The 19,431-nt window shown below is 43.2% G+C and overlaps 1 protein-coding gene across 1 annotated transcript in view; it reads right to left on the reverse strand.

Moving 5' to 3' along the window:
- KCNK1 (potassium two pore domain channel subfamily K member 1) overlaps window positions 1–4,002 on the reverse strand; it is a 36,852-nt gene extending 32,850 nt beyond the window's left edge. Inside the window, exon 1 of the mRNA XM_049830559.1 lies at window positions 3,585–4,002. Coding sequence (XP_049686516.1) covers window positions 3,585–3,939 — 355 coding nt within the window. The 5' untranslated portion in view covers window positions 3,940–4,002. The remainder of the gene's footprint in view (window positions 1–3,584) is intronic.
- Between the last annotated feature and the right edge of the window lie 15,429 nt (window positions 4,003–19,431).

Genomic DNA, 19,431 nt, shown 5'->3' on the forward strand with positions numbered 1-19,431 from the left:
TTGCAACACAACCAATATCAATTTCTTTTTTTACTCCATTCTGCTTACAATTCATGTCGTGCAGTATTCCCATACTGCAACAATATGGGATAAGATCTTACAGCCTAGCAGCATGCCAAGAACAGCGAAAACACGCTTCCTGGGAGAGCAAGCACAAAAAATTACTTCATTTTTATTGTTAGAAATAAAACACATATTCGTACAGATGGCCCCACAACAAAGCCAACCAGAAACAACTGCTTCAGCAAGATTATTCATGACATGTAGCAATGAGACAAGCGATGACCATAGATGTGCATAAGGTCATAATTACAGAGAGCTTCCAAGACAGATGCTATCTAAATGCACACAATTGTATATTCTTAGTGTTCATGTTGTCAATGATTAATGACCAAATTGCTTCCTCTCGCACACTGCTCATATGGCATTCTGCATGACTGCTTAAGTTGCACAGGGAGGAATAAAGTTGTTAGAAGAGAAACCTGCTGCCAGTCACTGCTATAATCTGCGGAAACCTCGTCCCCAGTCCATTTCACTGCCCTTTGTTTGCCCGACCTTCAGGCAGCTTGTGACAGTCCTGTGACAGTCCATGTGTGCAGCAATATAAATTGCTTTCAAGTAACAATTTGCCTTACTGTGTTTGTTCTGCAGACTCCTTCCACTTAAAAATTTTTTCCAAATTCTTAACTGGCTTTATCATTTTCTCCAGCAAGTAAGAAGCCAAAGAATATAATAAGGATGGGAGGGAACAAGAAGCGGAGTTGGGGATGCTAAAATTGAACACTTTCCCTACATGCTTTATATAGAAAGCTAAAAGGCTGTGAAATAAGCCTTGTCCTCTGTACAAGGGGTAGGTGTGCATTTATTTACATGAGGAATGACAAATTCAGTCAGCTGAACATAAGGAACATCCCAGTACTCCCTGCAATTTCACTCACGCACAGCTGGTACCATCAGTACCAGGATTCTCTTTTTTGCATTTGTCCTTACTGTACTCGGCAAAGAGTGGGTGTTTCAGGTGTACAGTCTGTAATAATACAGCATTTTTTTGAACGTCCAAACACTTCCGAACAGCTGTCTGAGATGACCAGGAAGGTTCTGCTTCTTGCTCGTCTTTCATTTTAATGACCATTTCAAAAGACTTGAAAGATTTCTTGCACAGGTGCAGAGCAAATTGGGAGGTGAAAAAAACCCACACCTCACGAGAAATCTGTGCGCTGTGGGAAGAAGTTTAGCAACCGTTGGACATACTATATTGGTCTGGATTTATACTTGTCTACTCATACAAGTTCTTATTTACATTAAATAGGAAACAGGTAAAGCTAAAGGCCACTGTGTAAAACAAGAAACAGATGAATTTTGTTAAAAGGGGCCCAACCCAAAGGAATATTGGACATAGAAGGAAGTACCACCATTTGAAGCCTCATCTGTCAATGATGACTAGATGAACTTCAGTTTCTGAAATTCACAGAAATAATGATAACATGCATTTCAGACCTCTGTATTTTTCTAAGCATATGCCATTCAAGTAGAGTTTTCTACAAGGTTTTCAATTTAGACAATGGTACCTTGCGTTTTCAATACTTGCCGTGTAGGGCCTCTATGATCAAATCAGCGAAACATGCAGGGCCAGGTTATGCCTTGCCTTTAAGCAGATGGGGAAGCAGTGGGAAAGAGTTACCTCTGCCTGAACGGCACTACCAAATCCAAACACCCTGTAACTATGTCTTGCCAGGCAGCACTAAAGTGTTACCAACTCAGTCCCATTCCCACTGTCCTGACTGAACATTTTTTATTGATTCATCTCTGAAATCAATATTGCCAGATTTAAAAATAATAAACTGCAGGGATTGTGGATTAGATTTTTGTCTAATCAAAAATAATGAGAACTTGCATACACTACACTATATAAGAACAAATAGAAAAGCAGGACCTTTTTTAATATCCTTTTTTTGAAGGTGTGGGTAATTATTTTAGAGAAAAAATAATTTGAATACAAAAATAGCTCTTGGACAAAATAATTTACATTTTATAGTACCAGACAGTGTAATTAATTAGGAATAGAAACAGGCATCATAAGGTCAATTCAGCACCTTAAGTTTAAAATGCTTTATGGTTTTACTGAAAGAAAAAAAAAATAAAATTTAAGTGCTGAAGTACTACCACAATTCCATGCTTTTCTCACCAATAGTATTACTCTACATTGATTAATGCTTAGAAATTTATTCACTGTAAGCATTTAATTTTCACAAGGATGTCACTTTCTCTCTTCTTACAAACTCTAGCTACTAAGATGGGGCAGGGGGATGTGTTACGGGGACACCCATAACCCTATTTTACTTTTTAAAAAAACCAACCTCCTTATAACAAGCAGACAACCTGATCTGTATACTCAATGACAACTATTTTTAGGACAAGCACTGCCTGTTTGAAATCAGTCAGGAAGCACCAAAATAACATCAATTAAGTAAATTATTAAGTGTCATTATAGATATCAGCTGATTATATTTCCCATAATAGAAAGGGTGCTCACTTGGGGGCAAAGGGGGAAAAAACACCCAAGAAAAAAAACAAACCCAAAAAGAAAAAAAGCACTGCGTCTTTTATAGTAGTATCAACATCCTGCCAAGACTCAAAGCCCTCTGGTTGGTCTAATTTTAAGATGATTTTTTTTTTTTTTTTACAGCTTTTCTTATTCGAGAAGCCTTTGTTATTTACTTCAGTGAGCCACATTCAAATCGCCACAGCTCAGCTTCCCAGCACAAATGCCTGCACTCATCCTTGACAAGGCGGCTGTCCACTACAGCCTTTATGCGAGACTGCTGTAAAAATAAGTGCTTATAAAAACTATGGCCAAAGGAATGTTTCCTCGAGCTTCTCAAAATAACAATGAAGACTGCTATTTGGAAGCAAGTAAGCGTTATCTTTTAGTCTTTTACATGCAAATATTAACCCGAAACGGACGGTAAAACATGAAACTGAAATAGAACTTCATTATCATACCCAGCTTAGCAGTTCCCCCCCCCCCCCCCCCCAAACCAGACTGAAAGAAACGCAAAGGAGACCAAGAGCTTAAGGAGACACCCCTAAAAGCATTTAAAAGTTCCGAGGAGGAGACGGGCACCTGGACGGATTTTCAAAAGCACCGAAATTTTCAAAGGGGTGGGGGGCAACCTGGCTCTTAAGACTAAATAGGGTGGATTTAAGATAAAGGGTGATGCTTCTTACAGAAAACAATCCTCTCTCAGAAAAGAGTTTTGGGGAAGTAACGATTACTCCGGAGCCCCACAGTGGTCGTCGCCGCCCCCCCCCCCCCCCCCCCCCGCCCGCCTCACGCCCAGGGCCGCGGGGCTGGTGCGGGGCCGGACGGCCCCGCACCAGCCCCGCGGCCCTGGGCGTGAGGCGGGCGGGGGGCAAGAACAGGACAGGGCAGGCCCCCTACCCCCCGCCCCAGGCCCGGCTGCCCTCACGCAGCGGGGGAAGGCGTCCCCAACACCAACCCCTCCAGCCCCGCGGCGGCCCTGAGGGGGGTCCGGGCCTCGCCGGAAGGCCTCCCGGTGCCGGCTGACCCGCCGTTGCCTTACCCGTGGTGGAGAGGACGGTGCTGGCGAAGAAAAGGGAGGAGGTGAAGTCCCAATTCCAGTTGCCCGAAGCGTTGCTGAGCACCGAGACGCCGTAGTTGCTGGCCTCCAGCACCCGCATCAAAAACTGCTCCAGCTGCTGCTCCGAGAGGCAGGCGTGCTCCTCCAGGAAGCGCTGCTTCAGCTTGCCCAGCTCCTGGCGCAGCAGGTCTTCGTAGGGCAGCTCCACCGAGGAGAAGACCACGGCGCCGAACACCAGGTAGAGCAGGTAACCCAGCACCAGCAGAGCGAAGCACCAAGCGGAGCGGTGCTGCTCTACCAACCGCACGCAGGAACTGCCCGCCAACGACTGCAACATCTTCCCGCAGACCGGCGCCGGGCCGCCGAGGGGGAGCGGGGGGTTGAGGGGTCGGGGAGGGAAGGGGGGGGGGGTAAGGGGAGGGGGGGGGAAACGCGGCCGGTGCGGCTGCCGCTTGCCCGCCCTCTCTGCGGCCGCTGACTTTGAAGGCGCGGAGCGGCGCTGATGTGGCGCTCACGTGGCCGAGCGGCGCAGGTACCGCGGCGGAGGGGACGGCCTGCTGCCGCCAACCGCCCGCCCCGCCCCCGCCCCGCCGCCTCACCCGCCTCGCACTCGCCTCACGCCTCAGCGAACCCGGCGTTTCCCCTCTTTCGGTTTCTCGCCCCAGCTAGCGTTCGGAGAAGCCGACCCACAGCCCCCCCTCCCCCGTTTGGCTGCGGCGGGGTGGCCTGAGGCCGGGCGCCTCGGGGAGATTCCTTCCCCTTTTCACAACAAAAGTGTCTGGAGACTTCCTTGCCTCGTGTGTCCGTCCCCCCCCCCCCCAAGCCCCTACAGTGAGAAACACCCAAACCAGCAATTCTTTCCGCTGGTTTTGTGGTGGGGTTTGTTGTTTTTTGGGTTTTTTTTCTCGCGGGCTTCAAAAGGCGCTGGGCAAAGCAGAAGGAGGTGACGCCGGGGGTGCAGCAGAGCGAAGCGGGAGGCGGAATTTCGGTTCAAGGAGGAATCCTGATGGCAGGCAGTCGTGTCCTCCCTCAGGTCCACGGGGACAGAGCTTCAAAACGGGGCCTGTTCGGGGCCGCGGCTTGAAGCAGGTGACCTCCAGAAGCCCCGTCCAAGCTAAACGAATCTTTACCTCTGTGCTGCGCTCCTGGAGGTACTTTTTAATGGTCCAAAGTACCCGGCTGGTGCTGGGAGCGGCGTCCATGGGGAATACAAATGGACCAGCCAGCCCTTTGTGTGGTTCCGATCCAGGAGTCTTCTCAACTTTGAAGTTTCACTTCAAACGCTCCTTTCTTCATCCACCTCAAACTCTGGCCAGCAAGCACACAGCCTGCAAAGGAGCTCCCCACCACGTGAAGAGGAGCAGCGAAAATTGTTTAGCTTCCCAAAGTGTCCCTTCGGGTGACTAAAGGCAGCTCCTAGTAAATGAGAGAGAGGACATTCCGTGGTCGCATCCTGCAGGGCTCTGCCACTTCTCTTTCACGTCTCGGCTGATGGCAACTTGTACGGTCACAGAGGCAAAGTAGTAGTTTGCAAATTAGAAACTTACTTACTGGGGCTGAGCCCGTCAGTTCATCAAATCCAGCTGCGTATCCTAAGCCGTGAGGTACCCTGCTAAGCTGTAAGGACTAAAATGGGAAAAGAATACAAAAATGAAAGGCACAAAACTATTTTTCATGCTAGAAACTTAAAACCATGTGTCAACATTTCGTTTTATACAACAGCTACACTAGGCTGCGGGATCAATCTGGCCTGGCAGAATCCAGTTGCTGGCCCATTCCCCACTGCTAGCTACAGCTGAGTTGTTCCAGGGGCTTAACCCCTCCTCTCTTGTTTCACGATCAAAATGTAAGTCTGTTCATGCATGCAACAAGCAGCTGCTTGAATGCTTGGTCAAATAGCGCACGTGGGGGACGTGGTGGGTACATACGAGACAGGCCGAGCAAGCAGGCTCTCAATGCTGTACCAGGAGTGCAGACGTGCTCTGGCCCACAAATGTGCATCTGTCCTGTGCATGATGCATGTGCAACTTTTGCATGCACATTCAATCATACCACTGTGGGAGAGGGCACTTGGATGTTTTGGTAGGAAGATAAACTTTTCCCCCATGGCTGGACTCCTGAACTGTTGCAAGGTAAATGGTTCAAAAGTGCCTTCTTCATATGTATAAATTGTAGCACCGAACAGAGATGCAGCACAATTAAATTAGGGGAGGGGTTTGAAATGAGGAACTGAAGAAAATCTATGCTGTATATCCAGAGGTTAATTGACAGAAGAACAGACAAGACATCCCTACACCGCCACTTCAGCACCTTCCATCAGCATCAGTCTATCTTTAAAATGTATTTTTTTGCTGTAAACCAGTGATGTGTAGGAAAAAAGGCGATCTAAATCAATAGCAATGACAATTAATAATGGATACTGTCTGAAAGAATGTAAGGCAGACAAGCTTTTGAAGGGAGTATTCCAAACAAATGTTTTATTGCATCGCACTAAGACAGCATGCATTTAGGCATTGTTACAGAAAAAGAGGTCAAGGAACCTCACTGACCAATTTGGTATGCTTGGCTAACTCCATCCAATTACTTAATCACTTGCCCCCTCAAATTCCAATTGACCGAGTACCTCCATCTATCATAGAAAAGCCATTTAGAACAATATGTGTGACATACTGGTCTCCATTTTGATCAAGTGTCCTCGGTTTGCCAGATACAATAGGTTTCATAATACAATCTAATTTATGCCAACATCTGGTAGGTACAGTTGCATTCGTGATAGGCAATGGGCATGGCTTTGCTATAAAACAATATTTTCCCAACCTTCAAGCCAAATATTTGTTTCAAGGTTAGAACATGTTTGCCTAAGAACACACCCCTCTTCAGTGGTGATAGGAAACTGTAACTGGGTAGCTGAACAGTTTTATTTACGGGCCGCCTTCAGTTTTCCATTTTTATGAATCACTCATTCTCCATTTTTAGAAGTCTCTGACACTTGGAGGCTTGCTGGGCTAGAGAGAAAAGGAGGACTCTCTGCTGAACAGAACCTGCACTGCTCTTATAACTCAGTTTCTCCCCCACAGGTTTTTGGAGGCATGGGCCAGAGGGAACAACAGCAGAGCAGCACAGCAGTGTCACCAAAGTGTTCACAATCTTGCTTCCAAAGCAAATGTCTGGACAGTCTAAGTTTGAGCCACCATTGTTTATGTTTGTGTTTCATCTCAAAGCCCTTAATATGCCTGATAATTTAATTACAGATTTCATTGGGATACATGTGCAGAAAGGTGTCATAATGTTCAGTTTTCTGACTTCAGGTGATCGTATTTACCATGATGATATTATATGCGAATGCAATTATGTCATTCCAGTTTCATTCCAGATTATGCTATGTCCATTTTCACATTGTTTTGCTAGTCAAGGATCAAGCTAGTCAAGGATTCAGTGTACTGAATTCAGTGTTACGTACTGTATAATACAAAGTCACAACATGCTTCAGCAAGGAGCGACTGAAATTTTGGAGCAGGCTGTTACAGAACAGTCTTCTTCAGCAGAAGTTTCATTCTACTGTGATCATCCCTCTCAATAAAACATGAATCCAGTTAATAAAGCATACCACATCATCACATCACTCATCCACTGGCTACACTTAGTGGTGACTGGGCTCCTTACTGCTGGAGAAATCCAGCTGCTAGCAGAGTGAAGAAACCCACTATTGGTAGATACTGCTGCTCTCTATTGCACCAAACTCCCCTCTGAGGTACAGAGAATACAAGTACAAGCTGCCTGTCTACAAGGGTGGAAGACAGACACTCTAAATTCACCCATAGAACTGAGACAGAAACCACGTTTTGTGTCCTGGGGTGGTAGAAAGCCATAGAGTAAGTTAGTAGTCTCCCTAACTCTGCTGCCTGGGGAGATAGGACAACTCGCCTATCACATCACTGGGCTAGCAGCTTCTCTAGTGTAGTCCAGAGGCTGAGAAAATCCTCTTGTACATAAGAAATGCAAGGGCCTCTCAGAGCTGTGTGAAGCACTGACATTTTCTGTAGGGAGAGGTGAAACTGAAATAAAGAGGTTTTGTGTTAATGGCAGCCTATTTTTCTCTGAGCTTTTTGGTTAACTAAAAAAACCTTATTACTGACACATTTCTGATGAAATGCTGAAGTGCTCCAACCACCAGAAGACTGGAGATGGTGGCAGGCTGGAGGGAGATGACAGCCTGGTGGCAGACAGTGACCGGAGAGGGGGACAACTGTACTCTAGTCTTTTGTCCAGTGAATGTAAATGACATTAGACAAAAACAGTAGCTTCAGTGAAAAGCAAGAATAGCTCACAACAGTGCCACAGTGCCCAGAGACTGGCCTATACTGAATGGTACATGGCAAAGAGGAGATTTGAGCTGGGGCTCTGGAGCTCTAATCACTGAGCTCTAGACCCTGAGGAGAGGATGAGTCTGGGGAAAGGGAAACACCCACGTTTGGCAATGTTACTAATATCAAGACTATAAAATATTTTCATCACCAAAAAGAAATAACTGAAGGTAATTCATACACACAGAAAGTTTCAAGTTGACTGAAAGGATTTTTTTCCCCCCAAAAGAGTAATGTCAAGGGAAGATCACAAACATTTCGACATCAGTTAGATAAAAAGATTGTTCCTCTCAAAGTATAAATAATTATGCTGAAGAACCTTAAGTCCTGAGAAGCAGGGTAAATAAAATCAGTTACTTGGCAATACTTGTCCTGACAAACCTGTTCTGCTCTGGCATACCTATAGCATGAGCTCACAGTATAGTGGACAGAGGAGGTGGTGGTGAGGAGGAGTGGGATGAACCAGGACAGCATGGGAGCCAGTAAACAGTTACATGCAAAGCACATGAAATATTATCAAAGCTGTGGCACCCTGATGGCTGAATATTGAATAGCAATAGGGAACTGATTGGTCCTTCAGGATTTTTCTTCAAATTTGGCCTGAGTATAAATTCAGTGGTTATAGCAAGTCTAAAGTCTGACTGATCTGTCCTAAATTATGCATCCATGAAGAAAGATAGCCATAAATGTAAGATTCTCTGAATTCACTTCCATTAAGGATTCTGCTACATTTAACTGTTCCCATGAATATTTTTTTTAATGAAGCTGCGAAGAAGTAGAATCCTTCATAATTTGCTGTATCTGTTAAATGGAGGCTGGAACAGAATACATTTCCCATTGTAGAAGAAAATATATCTGAATGATTGTTTCTGAACACTCAATTTGTGGGCTTTTGCAAAAGTTAATATAAGGTCATCTAGTGGCTCTGATTGAATGTCATGACCCCATGGGCAGGCAGGCTGTGGAGTTTTAAGAATCACATCCTCACAGGCACCAACACAGATGTAGTTAAGTTGAGAAACAGTCAGATGGGTTGCCATGTGTTCTGTTTCGGATGGGTAAGGTGTTCTATTTTGGCTGAAGGGAATCATCTAGATTTGGGTCAAATAACTTGAATCTTATAAAAATTGAAACAGCACAGCCTGACTTTATAGAAAAAAGTAATCTTTGAAGAGGGGATTCATTCCCATCTTAATGTGGCAGGAGGATGGAGATGCAGTAGGAGAGTACAGACATATTTAGGTCTTCAAAATTTATCACCAGGCAAACTGGTGACAGTAGAAATATTGCCGTGGAAGAAAAAGAGTCAGCGAAGTCTGTGTCCGTGCCATTTCCAATATCCTGCCTGGCTGCATTCTGCTTGAGAGGGAGGGGAGAAGGCTTGAGATTTAGCGGCTTCCTCAAAAAAATCATTTTATGCCGTTAACTTAATGGTACAACTGTCCACAAAGGTGAAGACCACTGATCTGTGATAGCAAAAGAATGAATGTGCCTGGTTTGAGGGCTATATTTAGGGGAAGGTTTACGTCATGGAGTAGTAGTATTGAAAATCAAGGAAGTTTATATGCGTGGTCAGGCACAATTTCTTTCTCGAGTGAGTCATGCCTTGTGCAGTGTAAATGTAATTTTCCTTAGAGTTGCAATTAGTATTCATATTTAACCAACGATCTCAGTGTCCAAGTGGAATAACTGATAGATAACTGTTTTAATGAGTTTTAACTGTTCAACTGTTTTAACTGTTTTAAGCATTTTATGTCATGAAAAAAGTAATTTCAGGTATACTTGCCATCAGGTTTACCCAATAGCATTATCCAAAAAGGAACTTGGTCACCCTAAGAGGTATAGGTCCAATGGGGATGAGGGCTGCACATATGTACATAAATACATGCATTCATATATATACATGTATGTTTTTATATAATGATATATATAGTGTGTGTTTCCTCAAACTTTTCACTGTTAGATATTCTAAGTTGTGCCATATCTTGGAAGAAAGGTAATTACCCGTGATTTGTAGGATTGTGTTAACGCTGAAGGAATGTAATAGTTCAGAGAATTCAGGATGTCAACCTTATTAGAGCATTACATTAAATAAAATTCAGTGTTTTAAATAAAGTGACCTTGCCCTCTTAAGTCCTGTGGCAGTCAGCCAGCAGAATCAGTCTTTTTAACCTCTTGTTCAAGATGCTGAAAAGAGGAAAACCAGTTAAGATACTTAATACTTTGTACTGAAAATAAGGGTTCACAAAATACTTGGTATCTCTTCCTTCTACCTGTACAGGTTTTAGTACTTCTTCCCCCTTCTTGGCAACCTGGTGTTAAAGATGGTTATGGGGGAAAACAAAAGAACGCAGTAGCTGAGGCGGACTCGAAGAGCTGTGGGTGTCCAAGCCTCCCTCCTGACCTCATCACCTCTGGGACAGATCTTGGATTTGTCTCAGAGACGCTGTGCTGGTTCTTGGGCACCCAGGAAATGATGGTGCCAGCAAAGCCCTCCAGCTTTCTCTGGGTCACTTTCAAAACACACAGGCCCAGAAAGGGTTACGTACTAAATGGCTTGTCTGTAGTTACTTTTTTTCAGTAGTTAGACCGTATTTCCATGATTTCTGGTTTTGATTAATTGAGGCCCAGTCCCAGCCTCTTAGTTTAGTGCTGCCATTGGGGTGTATTGGTAGGTCCCTTTGCCTGTTTTAATTCAGTCTGCATTGCCTTAGAATTTGTGTACTCGTACAATCAGTTTTATGCAACAGGCTGTGTTGGACTTGTGTTACAGTGGGATACGTAGAAGTAAACTTGGACCCGGCAGTGGTGACATTTTCACTGACAGCTAACACGCCCTCTCGCCCATATTCACGGAAAGGTCACACTAACTTGCCAAAACAACTTTCCGCTTCAGCTCCATCTGACCCTTTTTTCCTGGGCCCCAGCATGTGTACATAGCACAGCACAGCTCTCCAAGGCCTCCCTGACCTGAGTAATTAGTTCAGACCGAACAGTGTGCGCGCTTGGACTTCTTCACGCACCCCAGTTGGCGTGCTGAAGCCTGGTCCTGAGACTGACTGCTCTTTGACTCTGCATTCGGCAATTGGGCTCAGATGGCTGGAGATGGTTTTGAAGCTGTTGTAGTTTGTAACAGTGAACTTCTGGATGCCTGCAACCATCCTGGCCCGTAGGAGACCTTGTGGTAACTGCACATCACCTCCAGGCCAAGTTACTTTGCTAGAGTAGGGAAGTACGGTGCTGGATGTGGCTGCCTGTGTGTGGATCAAGGCAGGTTCTTAGGATGACTTTCAGGTGCTCCCTAGATGCAGCCCAAGAAGTAAGGGACCCTGGCAGAAGTAGGGCTGCAGCTCTGGGAAAGGATCTCTCTTTTCTGCTGCAGCCATAGCTGATAGCTGGGATGTACAGCAGCTTGGCTTTTCAGGGCTCTAGACTACTAGAGAATTTAAATTCTGAAGAGACACCCATCTTGCAGATTGTTGCCGGTGTCTAATACATCAAACTCACTCCAACCCAGATCCTCAGCTATACCCGAAAACAACCCTTGGGTCTGACCTTGGATATTTCCTGTGCTGGATGGATCCTACAATGTGAAGGAGCTTAACGTTTATCTGTAGGCTGGCACAACCTCCAATACTTTCCTACAACTCTCCTAGCGGGGTGGAGAACCCAGGCAACCCTCTTCCCTGGGCACACGCTCTACAGCCAGCCCATGCTGGGGGCGAGCGTTGAAGCAGGCACCCTTCCCTCGTCATTGCTGCAGAGCAGATCCGTCTCTTTCTGTGGTCAGTCCTGAGAGCTCTGAGGCCCAGTGCCTCTCCACTGGGAGTGCAGCACAAACCAACACGCTGTACCAGAAACCCTCAGCCGTGGCGTTTATTCCTCATCGCCGAAGGCTCACATGACCACAAATGAAGCAAGCAGGAGTTACTATTCACAGATGAGGAAACACAAGCAAAACCATCTGATCTGTGGTACTCCCACCTAGCCATCCTATTTGGACAGGTTCATTTTCCAGGCAACCCTTCTGCCTCAGCAGAGTTAAACTTTAATAAGTGCAATCCATTGCCTTGCTGAACCAACGTCTGGAACAGCCCATGGGTACTGTTGCCACATGCACCTGCTATAATGAATACCAAAGCCTACTTCAGTGACCTGAATCTTTTGAAAATTTAGTCCTTTATTTTTATCCACTTAGAGGGAACACAAGCTGCAATGTCCTACTTTTGCTCAACTGTGTCATCTGACTCATCAATCAAAATTGAATTTGAGTCCTATTTTCACACACTGACTCTCAATCAACCTAACAAACCTATCAGAAGTACAAAAGGACAATTTTGTCACTCAGCCCAAGATACCTTTGCAAATCTTGAGTCATGGGAGATATTTTAAGGTTTAAGAAAATTACAATTTCAGCAAGGCCAAATTCTACACTTTCCCCTGAAAAGATACACTTCGAAAGAATATCACAGGGCAAGAGAAAAAGTTCTGCAAAGTAAGACAACTTTAATATGACATTTTATTCTAGTGGGTTGATTAATTTTTAATATAATACAATAGCATTATTGTTTTAGCCACTGCTGTCAGAGTGCACAGTACACTCTTGTAACATTTACCAGATGTTCATGAGGGCATGTGTGCTGAGAAAGAAATATAAAAGCTGTCTGGCCTACAGTCTGTTAAAGAAATGGATTAAAATGTAGGTCTATCCAGAAAAACCTCAGTTAAAAACCTGACAGGGTTTTTCCCCTGTGCTTTCAGAAATGCATGAAGCGATTAAAAACCACCACCCACCCACCCCCACCCCACCCCCACCCCCCGAAATCTGGTTTTCTTGCTGTTATGGCAAAACAAGTATCAGTGACCTGATCCTATTCTGTCTGGCTCATGAGACATATATGGGGAACAATTACAACATATGCTAGAAGATCATTCCTTCCTTCCTCTTGAAATCTCTTTCCCAGAATTCAGCCTGCTATCCTTCAAACAAGTCTTTAACCTTGCCAGGAATAAAGAATAGAAGACTGAAACCCCCAATTTCCAGGGGAAAAACATTTCTCACAGTGCCACCATTTCTCTTCTGATCTCTCACACCTGATTTTAAGACAGATCTACAAAATACTTTGAGAAGATGAGATGGGGAACTAACATTTGCAAGCCTTTTGAACATTGTGAATGATGTATTCTGATTTTATATGCTGCATTATGATTTTCTCTACCTCCCCCACTTCTTTGTTTAAACTAATGACACCTGTGCCTGTTCTTGCTACTAGCTAAAGTCCTCTTCTCCTACACACCCCACAAAGTGAAATTAGGACTATATTTTCATAGATAGGAAAATGAAATAAAATTAACACTATGTATATTTTTCAAGCTGTCCTGTCATTAATGAAGTCCTATGCATTACCTCAGTGCAAATAACTAATGATAAAATCTTAAACCAGGCTGCAAAATTGACCATTAGCATGTGTTTTCCAATGAAATTGAATTGATGTGAAATTAATTTGGGGACCGTATATATAATTCAGTGTTAGGAACAATCTTCCTGGCAGGCGTGTTGCTTTAGATGGACCTCTGTTTTCTCTTCAAGTCAACATCAGATGTCTCATCAACATAAAGAAATTTAAAATATTAATAATTGATATTAAAGTAATAATTAATAGTAATCAGATATATTGCCACAATGACAATTACTCTTATTTGTGTTTACTAAGTAAAGGGAAGTATTTTTCTAGGCAGCGCACAGAGAAGGAAAGAGGAAGAAGAAAACCCTAATATTACTGGGTATTGGAATAACTTTAGTGTTACTAGTCGATAGGGAGAAATAAATTGTATTCACATTGTACTGATGTCTTCTATTTCACTACAGTTAAATTCTTAGCGTGTCTAGTTTGACTATAAAATACAAGGCTTTCATATGCTGTGCAGCTACCACACCACATGAAATGTTTCTTTTTGAAAAAACTTTATCAGTGGAGTACAATTTACCTATAAGAGTGCAAAGCAGTGTTGGTGAGCAAGAGTGAATCTGCTGATGAAATTCAGTACATCCAAAATCCATTACTGAATTGAAAGGGAAAGTATTGTTTATAGAAGTAGCAGCTCTTGGGCTGTATACTCTTTTTTAGTTAGTTTGAGGTTTGATTACAATAGTGAAACACAAGGCACAGTATGTTCCAAGGAGCCAGAACAGAGAAAAATCAGACTGTAATAGAAGAAAGTTTCAGCAAGATTCTTGTAAGAATGATGCATGGTGATCTATATTAAATATTAAGTTTCACTGATATTAAGCATTTAGGTTAGTGCTGAATAGACCCCTCAGTCCTCAAAGGTTTCTCAGTCCAGTTGCACAAAGGAAACAAGCATGAGAAGAGAAGAATACACATCCAGCAGCTCGAGGCTGAATGTTTTCCTGTAGAATACCAGTGAAGACAAGTCTCCCCTAGCCAAAACCAGTGAAATGATCTTGTGGAGTAGCCTTAAACTGTTTAAGGCACCTAGAAGAGAAGGACAACTTCTCAGCTAATAAGAATCACGGAATGGGTGAGGTTGGAAGGGATTATGTTGATGATGAAGATGACGATGGTTATTCCTACTATGCAAAACCATAGCAATAAGGTCCAGGGTTGCAAAGACCTTTCTCCTCAGTATGTTATTGCATAGTTATAGCCTTGTGCTATTATCAAATCTATTCAGCCACCAAATTTATCTAAGTTATTATATGATATTATTGTGCCATAATTACTGAGCAACTTAATGATTCTGAGCAGTGAAAAGAGAGAAAGTTTCGGTGCTTTTAATCTCCCAACAGCCTTTGAGTGAGATAATTCTGTCTTCCTCATTTTATATCTGGAAAACGGGGTCATAGAAACAGAAGATCACTTTTTGAACCCCAGTCACCGTGAGATGCAGACAGGCATTTAATACCATAGTCAAGAGTGCCAGCAAAACCCTACTGACATCATTAAGAAGTTGACATGTGCAGTTCCTAACAGTACTTTTCTGCGATCTCATGAAGGACTTGCCTGCCTCCTAAACCTCTAATCCCCAGTGAGTGAAGTCACTGCTTGGAGGAGAAAACAATGATGGAATCAGTGTTTGCTGCCAGCAAATAAGTCTGTGTACAAAGCACAGGCAAAGTATTTTTCTACAGCATGTGGAAGGGCTATCCAATTTCCAGCAAGTTTTGTCCCCTTGTGGGCTCGCGCCTTGCTCCTTTTCTGGGCCACACTTTTTATCTGTTAGTATTTCCTGCAGGCTTTTCTGGATGTTCGTATGCATACAGGCATGTCCAAAACTCATCCGTGTCCCAGCTGCTCTATTGCCAGTCACCAATGGTCCTTTGTCCTTGACACCCTCCCCTGCTAATGCTGCAGTCTCTCCCACCATGTCCCCCGCTAAGAAACAGCAGTCGTTTTCGGTTTAAATATCAATGGATGAAAAATCCTTCTGGTGTGCAGTTCTTGCCTTCCAGCGTTAACGCCTCTGGCAGAGCTGGCCTCAGTGACTTACCGTGGTGTCCAGGCTGTGGTGGAAATGTGCGACGTACGCCGGGACAGCCCAGCTGCTGGCATGCTGCCTCCTCCTGTATGGCAATATGTGGCCCACGTATGACTGTGCACAGGCAAAGGGGACGACAGACCCGAAGGAGCACTACCATGGAGCACGCAAAGGGACCTGTAACAGCTCAGGAAAGCCAAGTGGCTTGTGGTTAGTTCCCTAACACCAATTCAGAAACCTGAAGGTAGGCGCTCCAAAATATTTAGCCACAGGCTTCTGCCTGCTTAGGCATTCCCATTCATATTCTGTGATAGATGGACAGACATTATTTTGGGAGAACAAAATGTACTATTGCCACAGGATAGTATAAATCTGCCTGTCTTCTGGGAAGTTCAGACTGAAAGAAAAGCTGGATGTAACTATCCTAAAGCATTAAATATTTATGAAATATATATATCACAGCATTTTACGTACAATTGTGCAATATACTTTTGTGTCTCTGCTCCCAAGGTACTTCTTTAATATCTTAAGTTCTTGACAAATGGCATGATGCTTTGCAGCAGGAAAAGATCTCCCCTCCAGACCCCCAAATGAACTCCCTAAGACATATTTCTTCTGCTTGATGTTAAGGCAGAAAACTGAATTTTAACCTCATCATTTTGTATTGAAATGGTTTTCGTTATGAAAGTAGAAAACTATTTTAAATATGGCTTCACTAAACTACAGAGGAAATTACATTGTCTGCTGAGTTTGAAAATGTGTCTATAATTAGATTTAAATGCCACTCCTTTCAGTGCATTTTAGCATTTCTGTAGACTGTAGTCCTTATGAAGTATACAGTTTCAATGTACTGCCTTCCTCTTCTGAAAATTACAACCCTGTGGCATGCTTTCAGGAGAGTATGTCTTTATACCAGCTATAAAAGATAATCTAATAGTTGATGCAGCTGTTGACTAGTTTCCTCCCATTCCTGTAGCATAATTTGTTATCATTTGCTTTTCTCTACGTATTGTTGCATGCTCTAAGTTTGGGAGGAAAATGATTCACCTGTAGCTAAGGATAGTAGAGAACTTTACTATAAATGTCTCTATTTCATATTTTACAAATGATTCTTGTATATATGAAGTGCTATTTACTCCATATAAACAGTAGTGGAATTTCAGGAATTGTAATATTTTCTTTCATTCTGTGGTCTTACTATATAAATAAAGAAAAAAGATTATTAGTATTAAGGGTATTTATATGGCTGTGCTTTTGCAGAAAAGATGCTAACTGACCAGATCGTGTTGGTTTTTTTCATTGTCTGTAATACCACAATAATGTCATCACTTATAAGGTTAGGTTTTTTACTCTTCTTCTTGTGATGGTTGTTTCCAAATTGAGGCTTGTTTTTTGAAAAAGAAGCAGAAGAGTAAAAAGGGACTCCTAAAGAAGCTGTTGACATCATATTGATATTTCACCTAGTTATCAAGACATTGCTGTGCTTTAATGCCTTCTGGGTGCATCTACAGCACACAGTGTGTGAGCAGGGTGGATAGCTGGGGACAGGGGAGGGACATGAGGGACCTGTTGTGTCCCCCTGGCCACCTCGGCTCTCTGCCGTGTATCCTGGTGATGTCCACTCCCGTAGTAGCAGCCACAGTGCTGGGAAGCCTCCGTGATCCTTTCCTCCTCGTCTTCCAGTCCACTTCTAACATTCGACCAGCTCAGATACGGCCCCCAAACTGGTCTCAGAGCAGGGACAGGGAGTGGAGGGAATGAGGAGTAGAGATGCACAAGGTCAGGTCATTAGCCAGCATTGATCAGAGTAAACAAGACCAATGTAGACAGCTTATCCCATCTGCATTTTAGATGTGGGTGCCTCCATCTCTGGGAAGAGCAGAGTTGCACCCCCCCTCTCCGTCATGTACTGCTCATTCTCAGGTGTTCAGCCACTGCTGGATTTGCATTTAAACCAATCGAAATATAATGCAGTGGAAATATTTTCCCTTCAGGACCTCTGCTTTTCAGAAGAAATAGTACCCCTTGTTAGCCAGGAATGAACTGTAAAAATCACACCTCAGCCCAAGTGAATACTGACCACACTTGAAACTTTAACCTAATTAAACTGTTAACTTCAAACTCTGGCACAAAAAGAAAAAGAGAACATTTTTTACATAAGGTAGGTAAGGCAGCATCTCCCATTTTAGCACATTTTGTACCATACAATGGTGAGTTCAGGTATTTCAAATTTAATTAGGACATAATCAGTGGACTTTCACTAAATTGTCATGTAAGTAGAGCCATCATTTCCAGCGTGAGCCGCTCAGGTGATCTGGCCCACCTGGCCCCCCCAGCTTCCAGACAATGTGGCTGCATAAAACAATGCAATTTCTTTTATCAAGAACTCCTGGCTCCAAAGGTCTGTCACTGCAAACAGCCATGGGAGCAAATCATATGTCAGCCTGAAAAATCAATATAGAAGAACAAATTGAACTATAATAGTGTGTCTGTCTGGTTATTTAAAAATAGATGAACAAAGAAAATGCAAAGGACAGGAAGCAGCCACGAGAGGTTTACAGAGATTACTCAAAGGTGGAAGAATTGAAAAGAAAGTTCTCCTTCTGGAAACAGCCTGGCTCAACACCCACTGAAACCAAAGAAGTGCTTCCTTCCCTTGACTTCGAAAGTCTCATCTGCGTATCTTCTCAGACACATCATTTGTGTCCTCTCAAACACAAATAGATAGTACCTAATTTCCTTTTTTGCCTATATGCTCATACTAAGGCCCATTAATATTGTCCAGGTAATGTAAAGGGAAGAGTCTTGGACATGTGACAATCTAGCCTTCAGACCATAAACTTTCAAGGAAATGGAGCACAACAAATCTATCAACAGACAGAGTGAGCTAAGGTTGTCCCAAGAGGCCTTATTAAAGTTACAAGAGAATTGCAGACACATTCAAAAGGTTCTACTGGAAATTACTATTGAAACCTCTGAATATCCTTTGGTGATACTCTTGAGACTTCCTGTAACATTCTACAGAAGATGCAATTCTCCTTTAAACTCCACAGGGTGCCTCAAAAGCCTGCAACTGTTATCATTTTCTAATAAATATTGTTGTATTGAATGGTTCTTTTAAAATGCTCTTTCAAAGAAAAAAGGAATGAAAAGACAAAAAGAAGAAACACTTAGAAAGCAAAGTGTTCACTATCAAGAAAAAGTAGAAAGGAGACAGCTGAAAAAATTTAGTATGCATGTATCAGTAAGTGTGAATATTGTGAAACTCAAGGATTGATAAATAAATTAATTACATTAATGAATCACTAACAGGGATCTACAAATAATTACACATTAAAAGCTTCTAAAAGTGGCTTGGTGAAGTTCTAAGAAACATCACTAAGCCTGGCTACCTCAATTACCTCCCAAAGCTACAGAGGCCAAAAATTTTACTTACAAATGCTGCTGTCTTCTACCTGTCCCAGCAGCTCAGAACGCAGAAATATTCTTTGCAACCATAACTAAAGCTCTTTTTCAGTCATCTGGATTTGCCATCTTGGACAATGTCATAATGATTGATTTGTGATTCCTGCAGAACAGCATGTATGTAGGTGTTAAGCTTGGGTGTAGAAGCAATGTAGTGATTTTTGGAGGGCTTTGTGCCTGAGCTGGTAAGACCTGCAAGTGCAGTTGTAAGATGTTAAGTCTCCCTCTGAAACCAGCTCAACTCACATGTTTCTGCTCTGCAGCACCAAGTCTGATGAGCCAAAATATTATGAACATCTGTTGCTTTATAGTCACTGAGCCTTATTCATCGCTCGGCATAGAGCTAAGCTTAGCTTCTGGTGAGAGGGCAGCTTGCCTATAATTATATATTCCTCATCCTTTCCCAGAGCACCCACTTTTTCTTTTTTTTTTTTTTTTGGCTGGGTGAGGAGAGTTTACGGGTTGTACTTCAGTAGTGATTCTCAGCGAGGAATGTAGGG

The sequence above is a fragment of the Accipiter gentilis genome, chromosome 28 (genome assembly GCF_929443795.1).
Source record: "Accipiter gentilis chromosome 28, bAccGen1.1, whole genome shotgun sequence".
Classification (NCBI taxonomy): Eukaryota; Metazoa; Chordata; class Aves; order Accipitriformes; family Accipitridae; genus Astur; species Astur gentilis.